This window comes from Tamandua tetradactyla, chromosome 5, assembly GCF_023851605.1.
Source record: "Tamandua tetradactyla isolate mTamTet1 chromosome 5, mTamTet1.pri, whole genome shotgun sequence".
NCBI classification, from domain to species: domain Eukaryota; kingdom Metazoa; phylum Chordata; class Mammalia; order Pilosa; family Myrmecophagidae; genus Tamandua; species Tamandua tetradactyla.
In genome coordinates this window covers 56,628,758-56,640,047 of record NC_135331.1, presented here as the reverse complement: position 1 = coordinate 56,640,047, position 11,290 = coordinate 56,628,758, and the positions used below count along the sequence as shown (strand labels likewise).

At 45.7% G+C, this 11,290-nt stretch overlaps 1 protein-coding gene across 1 annotated transcript in view; it reads left to right on the top strand.

Annotated features, from left to right (window-relative positions):
• The first annotated feature begins 1,695 nt into the window (after positions 1-1,695).
• Positions 1,696-11,290, top strand: part of LOC143684193 (NACHT, LRR and PYD domains-containing protein 1b allele 5-like) — a 51,280-nt gene continuing 41,685 nt past the window's right edge. The window contains exon 1 of the mRNA XM_077160908.1: positions 1,696-1,827. Within this exon, the coding sequence (XP_077017023.1) occupies positions 1,796-1,827 (32 nt within the window). The 5' untranslated portion in view covers positions 1,696-1,795. The remainder of the gene's footprint in view (positions 1,828-11,290) is intronic.

Below are 11,290 nucleotides of genomic sequence, written 5' to 3'. Positions count from 1 at the left end.
GTAGTTGTGTATCTGCTCGTGTATGTGATTTGACAAACCAATTTTTAAAAATAAATGGCTTTTTAAAAAAAAAGACACAGTAAGGATTTGGGCTATGGTTAGGTGATTTGGGCGAGGGTTTAAGGAAGCAGGGTTTTCCTCTGGATTGGATGCAGTCAGGAAGAAGGGTGATTTGAAGGCTGGATTTTAATAAATTGTACCCATAGGGAGAACAGACTAGGGTGAGGCTAAAGCTGTAACAGGTAAAGCTGCAGCATTCACTCATATTTGCCAGGATAGCTGTGTGTTTGGCATTTTGTGGCTCGGTCAATGGTCACGTTTGTGTTCAGACATGAACATGGAGTGGTCTGGTTTTTTGTCTTTATCCGTCAAGGTCACAGTGGCCTTGACTGATGTTGATATTCTGTGAAACTGTCTATGTCCAACAGGAAAACAAGACCCAGCTGACAATGCTAGGGCCTGTTTTTTCTTTCTCAGAATATAAAATATCTAGCACAGTGCTGGGTTCATGGGTGTGGAATTCCACAGTGGTTGCGACTTTTACTGTACTCCCCCACACTGCCAGTGTTGGACCTTCAAGTCACAGTGAGACAGGAGGGGGAACTTGGGAGATTTTGGGAATTCTGGGTCCAAATCATATGCTGGGGCAGTGGAGGAAGTATTTAATGAGAAGGAATCAAGTCCCTCCAGTCTTCAATGACCCATCTTCTTCCCCAGCTTCAGGACTGACCTGAAGCAATTTCCCTGAAGTTGGGGATATTTCAGCCCGTGGGGAATTGCACAGACAGCAAAGCAGGTGGGAATGCTGCAAGTTAGAGGCCCCTACCTAGATCCCGCCTTTGCTGCATTTATATAAAATGCAATAAATGTGACCACCTACTGTGCCCGAGGCATGGATTAGGAGCTGTGACATACACTACCTCACAGACAAGACAGACAAGCAAATGAACATGCTGAAAAAACGGGTAAAAGAAAACTGTGGGCTGAGTGTCACCAACAGTCTAAGGCAGTGGTTCCTACATTTTGCTGCAAATCGGAATCATCTGGGGGTCTTTAAAAATACCGATGTCAGGCTGTTACAGCACTGATCTAATTGATCTAAGACCAGAGAATAGAGCCTTAAAAAACTCCATGGGGGATTTAAATATGCAGCAAAATTTGGGAACCACTGGTCTAATTCATTGATTCTGACAATTTGGGGGTCACAAAGCTATTTAATTGGTTGAAAGCTGCGGTCTCTCTATTCAGATACATGCATTTAGATCAAAACTGGCATGTAATTTCAGGGGGTTGCGAGAACTCAAGAAGCGAATCAGGCCTGGGGGAGGGAGGGGAGAACGGCGTTTCGTGGTCCTTACGGAAAAAGTCTCTGATCTGTTAAGTACCAAACTCTCTCTTTTAGGTGAGCTCTCTACTTCCCCCATGAATGCCCCAGGAGTTAGTGTCACTAAGCTGGGTTTCCGTAGGGCGCCAAGGTGCAGCTCTAGCGCGGCCGATGTGTGCACGTGGGAAAGTGTGCAGAGTGCACGCACGGGGCCGCCGGCGAGCGTGCGTTTCCGTTACTGGAGCCTGGGTAGCCTCCGCCAGAGGCTGCAGAAGCGCGCCCGGCGCCCCCTCCCGTTCCAGTCCCCTCCTCCGGTGGCTTGCGCTCACTCAATCCCCTCCCCCGGCAGCTTCGGCCGCCCCGCGGGTGTGCAGCGCAACGCTCGGCGCCCGATCCCCTCCAGCGGCCGCCCTCAGCACGAGCGCGGATCCCAGAGCGCGCGTGGCGGCCCCTCCCAGCAGCCAAACGACGATGAACCGCGGCGCGGGGGTCGCGGAGAGCAGGTGGGTGCAGCTCCCCCGGATGGGGGTGGGGGGACCCGGAGGAAAAAAAGGGGGGCACGTAGGTAGGGGCGGGCGGGCCTACCCTAGCCGCGTGAAGAGGCTTTGCCCCATTCGGTAGCCCCAGCCCCGGCCCTGCCCGTGCCCTCTCCCGGCCGTGGGTCGGGGTTCCACTCCCGCCCCGGCACCTCCGCTCCAGCGGCGCAAACAAAGCACCCTCCGGGAGGTGGTTCCCGCTCCGCGTCGGGCCAGTGAGGTGGGGCGGCGACTCGCTCTCCCCCAATTTCTCCGGGCCGGGGTTACCAGCGGCCGCACCTGGATAGGGCTGGCGGCTTCAGGACCGCGCACAGGTGCCCGCGCGAGAGGCGGTGGCGGCGGCGGCGCGCAGATTGCGGGGCCCCGCGCGCTCGCCCGGGAGGCGGAGCCTGCAGGCGGTGGTGCGGCCCCCTGCGGCCGCGCGCTTTCTCTGGCTTTGCAATCCTCCAGGCCGCGGCGGGCTGCAGGTGGTCCCGATTTGTTCAAATCATCCGGATGGCGGAGGCTGTGGGTGCGGAGGAGGGGAGGCTCCGCCGGCACCCTGCTCTCCCCTAGTGGGCACGCGTCTTTCCCGCCTTTGCGGACGCCTCCCCGCCCCCAAGGCCCTGCTTCTGCTATCCTCCTCTGACCCCAGCTCGATCTCCAGCTCTCCCGAGCTCCCGCACCACTTCCATGCCTGGGCAGGATCTAGGAGGATCCTGGCGGGTCGCGCTAGGAGGGTACCTGGGACTTTCTACACGCGGTCTGCTCTTTGGCCACCTGGTTTCCAAATTTGCTAGCAGAGGTCGGGAACCCCCTAACATTCCCCTTGCCCACGGGTGGACCGGCCCTGCCAGTCCCGCATCCCCCTTGTGGCATCAGTACGGTATCTTGCGCACAGGAGGAGCGAAATCAACGTTGCTTAAAGGATTGCAGCTTCAGGTAAAGGTATCTACGGGCCCTCTGGCATCAGCGTCGCACAGACCTTTAAAAACTGCAGCGTTTTACACGGGAACGTTCATTAGCTGAGTTTGGAAGGCTCTAACGCGATGCAGTCTCCTCTAGAGGTTGCTGCTGTGTTCTGCCAAGGGAAGGTTTTACCAGCGGGGTGTAGTGTTTCAGCACCAGGCACGTGATGAGTGGTTTGCGAAATGTATCCTTTAGGTAGTCATCTCGGAGCAGAAATGCTCAGCAAAGATTCAGACTATGCTAGTTGACTTCTGAGATAGTCATTGCTGCAGAACAACAGTTAGTGGTACAAAAAGTAGAGGAAGAAGAGAATGCCGAAGTTTGAAATGTCCACGCATTCAGTTGTTTGTGGCTCGCTATACATTAGGCATTGCTTCTGTTTAGGAGCTTTGTTTTGTTCGTTTTAAAGTAACTATTGCATTCAAGAAAGCGTAGAAAAATCTGCGCGCAGTAACGTTTAATAATTCAACATTCATGCAATTGCAAGACTTAGCGATTGTTAAAGAGAATTTTGCATCAAATTATGGCTGAAAGTCAAGTTTTTTTTTCTAAAACAAAGAGAGGAAATGGATTCAAATATATTAAGTGAAATCAGCACAGTTAATATACACAAGCAAAGCTAACTAAACTTCTCCCCTGGCTGCCCCAAATTACCAGCCCTTCCCGGTATTACTGCCAGATGTGTGTTCCTCCACCCACTCCCCATCAACATTTGTTAGTCTGGTGTCTCTGGACTTTATGGTCTCTTAAGGGAGGTTGTTGTTAATGTATTAATGACAGGTGATGGTTTACAGCCAACTCTCTCAAGTAGATGTTTGCTTTTAGCAGAGACCTTTAAGGCTTTATTCTAAAGCCGATCCCACCCGTGAGACCTTTTGGTTCCAGGTGCTTGATGCACCTGTCTTGAGGGTTGCCCTGCCTTTATTTCTAATAGCTGCAGTGTTCTGCTCTGATGTTAGCTGTTTCCCTATTTTTGGCCATTTAATCTGTTTTATCTGATTAAAAAAAAATATTTAGGTATAGAGTTTCTGTTTTATGTCTGACTACTATAATCTGTATTTGCCTGGCCAATGAACATTTTTTTCAGTGTAAACTACGTGCCAACAATCGTGCTGGATGCTGGGGATGTGGGAAGCCTTGCACATGAGATCACTGCACTCCCCCCCCCCCCCCACGCATTCACGTACACCTTCTCCTTTGGTTCCCAGGGGAGACAGATTTGTAAACAAAGCACAGCCAAGCAGTGCAGTACATTCAGGTGAGCGCCACGCCCAGGTTGTCTCAGAGGAGGCAGGGGATTCCTTCTGCTGGGTTTGGGCTTGGAGCCACTCTCACTCCCATACATCTCTAGCCCTGGGGAGCGCCCCTTGCCCAACCCGGGCCACTTACAAGTTTTGTTTTCCTCCCCCAGCGCTTCCTTGCTGGGAATGTTCCTGCTGCCTGCCGCCTGCCTGCTAGCCCAGTTCCAGCCCTTTCCCCTCCTGACCTATGCAGGGATCTCCCTGGCAGAAGGAAGAAGGGAGTAGCCCCTGAAGGTGCCCTGCCTGATTGCTGTCGCCACACACCTGCCCCTTAGGCCACATCCCTAATCCAACCCAGCCTTTTCACCTTGCTTCCCGGCCACCAGGGTTGTGCCTGATTCTCAACCCTGGCCTGCAAAATAAAGCCTCTGATAATTTCCTTTTTCTTTCCTGAAATGCTGCAAGCCCTTGCTTTGTGAGTATGTGTGCACAATCATGTAGAAAGTATAAGCACCCCAAGGGCACAGTTGGTGAGTTATCACAAGGCGAACCTGTGTATGTAGCCACCACCCAGGTCAGGATACAGAAAACACACCCCAGACTTCGTCATCCGCCCCGCCCCGCTCCTCCCCAAAGAAAGGGGTCAGTTTTGTTGTTTTTAAACGTTATAAAAATGGAACCCTGTAGAGTATACCCTTTTGTGGGCTGCTTCTTTTGTGCAACATTTGTGAGATTCATCCGTGTGGTTGTGTGTAAGCAGTTCTTTCATTTTTATTGCTTGCTTAGTTCTCTTGTATTGCTGTATCACAGTTTTTGCCTGTTACAAATAAGGCTGCAATGAATCTTCTAGCCTTTTGATACCTAAAGTCATACTATTTGCCCTACCAGTGTAACTGAAAAAAAGAATGGGAGAGAACATGGGAGAAGGAGCTAGCCTGGTGAATTGGCCCTGTGGGTTTCCTGCCTTTGCCAGCACTAAATCCTTAGGAAACATTGAAGACTGCTCTCACTTCAGGGAAATGGTAGAAAAGAGTCCTGAGACAGCTTCTGTCATGGCTGAAATGATCGGAAGTGGTGATCCTTGGGGACCTTAGAAGAAAAGAAGCTGAATGATGGTGGGTAAACAGCCTGACTTGAGAAGTGCCCCCTGCGGGGGTCTACAGCTGTTTGGTTAAGGGTGCCCACCTCCCTGTTACTGGACAGAAGCCGTGGATTCTTTAGCCTGATGCCTTCAATGACCAATTCCTGAGACACGGGGGTTTCAAAGAGAGAAAGAGTTTATTACTGGGCGCATAGTAGGAGAGCAAATGGGCTAGGGGCCCAAAATCTACCTCCCCGAAATGTAGTAATTCTGATAGTTTTATTAGAGAAAAGATGGGCAGGGTTTAGGATAATGAGCACAGTGGCCCCAGATGATGTAATTAGAGGTGATCTAATTATGGAGCATGCGCAGATTGATTCCATGCTTAGCCACAGAACCTATGCAAGAAAATGGTGGAATGAGTTATAGGTGAGTTGTAGAGTAAAGTTTAAGCTACTGCACATGTCAGGTAGGCCCATTTGGGTTAGATCCAGTCTCGGTTATCAAGATAACTTTCAGTTTGGGGTGGGTTAGTTCTGGGCTGACCCAAGACCCTATATTAATAAACATTAAATTTAGTGATTACAAGACTCTAAAGTTGAAAAACTGGACAACTGGATATAGGTGGAGGTTAGTCACAAGGTTTTTACGGTCACAGGGGCAGAAAATAAATCATTTTCAGAGATCAAGCCAGCTGGATTACAATTTAGAGATTTCAGGTATTAATCAGAATCATCCCTTAAATTCTAATTTCTTGGTTACATCTCTCCTACTCCACCTTCCACCCTCCGGAGTGCCTGATTCTCTGCTGTCACCACTCCTGCTTCTCCAGTTTCTGGTCACAGAGTCCTGTCTGTTGCTAGGCTGTTGGCTTCCAGAGCTCCCTGTGTGAATGAAGGCAGTTTTCTTGGGGGGGGTATGCTTTCAAGCCTGCTTTGTATTTCTCATATGGTACTAGACCTTCTGGGGCAGGGTAAACTGGATTTTGTGGTCTGGCAGACAAGATTTCCTTTGGAGGAATGCTTGGGCCTCTTGGACTTGATGTAGGCAGCGTGTGAACCTGTCTGCAGACAGAGTCAGGCAGGCGGCAAATGAGATGTTAGAGGACAGCAGATTCTTAGATGCTGCCCTGTTGCTCCTTTGCTCTTAAGTTTCAAATCTTCCCAGGGTAGAAACAGATATTTCTCAGCAGGCAGAATGATCTCCACTCAGTGTCCTGGTGGTTATTATCATTTTGGGTTACGGAGCTAGGATGTCTCAACTTCCCTGTCCCTCCTTATCTCCTGCCCCTTTCTGTATCTGGCCACACTTACTTTCTTCTACTTCCTGGACCAGGATCAGCTTCTTCCTGCCTGAAGCCATCTCCTGATCGCTTCGCCAGGCTCATTCCGTCTCATCCTCTGTGGCTGAGTGGAGCCCTCCCCAGTGTTTCAATCTTACACAGGCTCCCTTGTCAGCCTTTCGAAGCACTTCCTGTCTCACATACAGGAAGACAGCCTTCCCCTTCAGGCTGATGGTTTCATGAAGGCAGGATGCAGCTGCTTTGTTCACTAGTGCTTAGCACGGAATCCATTAATTGATGAATAAACCAAGAGCGCGGAGACCCTGGTTGTGAGATTGCCTCTGTGCTGACTTGCTATGCAATTTTAAGCTCTGTAAAATAATGCATCTGACTGGAAGATCATGGAGGTTCCTTTTGGTTTTAACTTTTTCTGAGTTTAATAGTGGATCTTGTTTGGAATTTTATAGAAGATTCTTTGAAAGTGCAAGATGGCGTTAGCATCGTGGTTTAACTGGCCTTGCAGATAACATGCCTGTGTTCTTAGCATAAGAGCTCAGTGCTTCCCAGTTAATCACGGCCCCCTCTGGGTTTACACTATAGCTTATATTTGTTTTTATGTTGTTCTTCCCCCGTCTCTGTATTTGGTTGTTTCTTGTCTGTTTGCAGGCTCTATTAGCTTATTCCTTGGGGACAAGGTTCACATGCAATTTACTTCTATCTCCCTTCTGTCTAGCACAGCACCTGTTGTATCATAAATACTCGTATGTTTGTTAATTTGAGTTGATGAAGAGGAGAATGGTTTTCTGGAGAACATTATTTCTGTTTGGTTTGTACTCTGAGAAGCTGTTTCTTGATTATGCAGGTTATCTCAAAAGTAGATGACTAAAACAAGCTCTTTCATCATGTTCTTTAACCCATTTAACTTCTTATGGCATATTTCTTAGAAGGTGGGTAGGGGCTAAAAGAAGCAAAACACTACTTGGTTAAATTCTGGCAAAAAGTTAAAGAAGAGTTTGATGCTCATGGATTTAGTTATGCCTGATAAGTTGTTTACCTGAAGTTAAGAATTATCTTGGCAAGCGATAGGAACTTTAGTAAGAAAGACTGGTAAATAAACATTTTGTCATTATCTGCTTGCCAGAAGGTTAGGCTTTTTTTTGTAGTTAAAATGAGCTGTTTGGGCTTTGTGAGCAGATGAACCTGGGTTCTTAGATAAGTTGCTCAATATTTCTAAGCCTTATTTATTTCCTCATATGTAAAATGGGGATAATAAGTTAGGCACTTATAGGGTTGTTGTGAAGATTAAATGAGCTAATATAAAGAGTTTTTAGTTTAGTTTCAGTGGCTGAGAGATTTCAAACAGAGTCGAGCAGTTATCCTAGAGGTTATTTTTATGCATTATGTAGTTAGCCCTTTTCAGTTTTTAGTGTATGAGAATAGCCAGGAGGAAACACCTGAAACTATTGAACTGTATTCCATTAGCCTTGATTCTTGAAGATGATTGTATAACTATGTAACTTCTACAGTGCAACCGTGTGATTGTGAAAACTTGGTGGCTGACACTTCCTTTATCTAGGGTATGGATAAATGAGTTAAAACAAAAATTAGGACAAAATAAGTAAATAAATAATAGGAAAGGAAAAGGGGTAAAAAAAAATAAAATTGGGGGATTGCAATATTAGCGGTCATTGAGAGGGGTAAGGGGTATGGGATGCTTGGGGTTTTCTTTTTTCTTTTAATTTCTTTTTCTGGAGTGATGCAAATGTTCTAAAAATGATCATGGTGATGAATCCACAGCTATGTGATGATATTGTGAGCCATTGAGTTGTTTACTTTGGATGAACATGATGCTATTTCAATAAAAAGATTAAAAACAGTATTACCCCTTTGACATCTTAGACTTGTTCTTTCAGTTCTGTAGTAGCTCAAAGGTTTTACTGGGCCAAAAATGCAGGGGTTTTGTTTTTGTTTTTGTTTTTTCCTTCCCTTCCACTCAAGCTGTAATAAAGTGTTACTGAAAGTTAATAGGTATGAGGTGGCATTTATGTTTGATGTGAATCTTAGAACTGCACTGGGTTATATCTAGTCATGGTGATTGACTCCATATCAAAATTGAAGGAGCTATAAGTGATACTGCCTAAATATTCAAGCCCTTGCCCTCTAAGTCCCTAAATCACACTAAATTGTGCTGATACCATTTGTAATAGGTATTTCACTCTATGGTTGCTATGGTTTTACATAATAACAATCCCCATGGAAAAAGCAGAAATGAAGAAAATGTGGGGAACTAGCATCCACCAGGGATGGGTCTGCGAGACTCTGTTTTCTCCCCCTGGGCTCTAAATGTGGAACTGGTTTGTGGGTGGGGTCCTACCTCTTAGGTCTAACCCCGCCTCCCCCCTTTACTGGAGGTGGTGTTTCTGTGCAGAGGGCCGTCCGTCTGGCCCCGTGGCCTCTTAATATCTTCTTTTGCCACCACTCACTCTTGTCTCTTCCATGGAGCAAATAAAGATTTCATGCAAAGGTCTTCAGGGTTTTATCAGAAGTTCTAATATCGAGGCAGACGTTCACACGTCTGGAAATAGAGATAAACAACTGTAGAAAGGGGAACATGGAAATGCTGTTAGAAAAAGAAATGTGATTTTGTTATTGAGGATGCAGAAGTAGGTTTTAAACATGATTTGCACAGTACACATGGCTAACTTTGACCAAAGGAATGAAGTTCTGATGAACCTGGGAGGCATGATGTTACGTGAAATAAGCCAGACGCGAAAGGACAGATGCTAGTATGATCTCTCTGATGTGAAATAATTAAAATAAGCAAATTCATAGAGTCAGAAACTAGAATATAGATTACTAGGGGCTGGAGTGGGAATAGGGAAAGGAGAGTTAAAGTGTAATTGTTACAGAATTTCTGGTTGGGGTGATCGAAAAGCTTTTGTAATGGATGATAGTGATGGTAGCATCGTATTGCAAATGTTAGTAACAGTGCTGAGTTGTATATTTAAATGTAGTTAAAAGGGGAAATTTTAGTTGCATATATGTTGCTAGAATAAAGATTTCAAACCACGGGACTGTCGAACTCAAACAGTGAATCCGAATGCAAACTATGGACTACAGTTTATAGTATTAATATAATATTGTTGTTTTATCAATTGTAACAAAGGGAAAACTGTGGGTGAAGGATAGTATATGGGAACTCTATTTTCTATAAAGCTACGCCTTCTCTAATTCAGAAAAATGTAGATGGCTAATTCAACATGTGTTCTTATAATTATTTTAAAATTAAAAGACAGGATAGTTATATTTATTGTAAGAGGTATGAGTTCTAGAGAAAAGAGGTGGTGATTGGATGTTTTTTGTGTGTATCTTTGAGAGCCGTGTTTTGACCTTTCTTATTTTCTTGAGGCATTGCCCCCGTTTCGGGTTCACCTCTCCTTTATGATCTTTTTTTTTTTTTTTTCGCATGGGCAGGCACCGGGAATTGAACCTGGGTGTCTGGCATGGCAGGAGAGAACTCTGCCTGCTGACCCACTGTGGCCCACCCCTTCATGAAAATTTTGAGCAGGATTTAGGATTAAAAGACAAGAGGATTTATTCTGTTCCACATCTAATTGTTGGCGATGTGCTTTGAAATATATTGCTTTTTTGTATATATGTTATTTTTCACAAAAAAGAAAAAAAAAGTTGATTGTGATGATAAACGCACAGCTCTATATGATATTGTGAGCCATTGATTGTACACTTCGGATGATGACATGGTATGTGAATATATACTATCTATCAATAAAAAATAAATAATTGAAAAAAAGACAAGATGATTTAGGTATGAAAATGGGAATACACTTTTTTCCCCAGAGCTATGGAGCCTGGAAAATACCAAGTATTTTGGAGAGATCACAATTATATCTTAAATTATGGAGGTTTACAGAATCTAGGGGTCCCTGACTAACCTGGAAGAAGAGGAGAAGGGAAAGGGCAAGCAATGGATGCCCACGTTTTTGCTGTTTTCTCCCTTGGTTTCCCACCAGGGTCAGGGTTTGGGGGTAGAGTTGGGGAGGGAGGTGTGAAGTCACTGAGACTTTGAAGTCTTAGTGACCTGGGGTCAGATTCCCCCTTTCCTACTTGCTTCCTCTGTGACCTTCAGTAAGTTAACTAACCTTTCTGAATCTCTCTATTTGTAAAACATCTTCATAGATGGGATAATTATAAGAAAATAAGGATTTTAAGCACCTATAAGTGCAAACATCACTATTGTTCTCTTCCTGCCTTTTCTTCATTCATTCATCTAAGAATCTGATTCAATGGGCCCAGAAAACCTATACTTTTAGAAGGCTTCCTAGATAGTTCTAATGCCTATGGTTCTCAGATCACACCTTAAGAAATGCTGTTCTTTTTTTTTTATTTTATTTATTAAACATACCAACATACAAACACAAACATTCTTACCATATGATCATTCCATTTTACATATATAATCAGTAATTCACAATATCATCACATAGTTGTATATTCATCATCATAGAAATGCTGTTCTTGGAGGATGAATAGGAGTCTGGGTAAATAAAGCGGCGGGCATACATAGGCACATAGAGTTTGCCAGGTCTGCACACACAAATTCAGAGGGTGCCCCCACACCACAGTGCATGTCTGTGTTGTACCCCAGAGTTTGGCAGTGCATGATCTACAAGGCCGCAGGCACTGGGGAAGAATGCAGAGGGAAGGGGTCTTTGTGGCAGTGAATGGTGTGCATAGGGCATGCTTGGACGCTCTGGATCGTTACTCTGGAAGAAATGACCTCAGTGGGAGCACGCAGTGTAGGAGACGGGGGAGCAGGGCTGGAGCCCTTGTGTGCCATGCCGGGGAATGGAGGCCTCG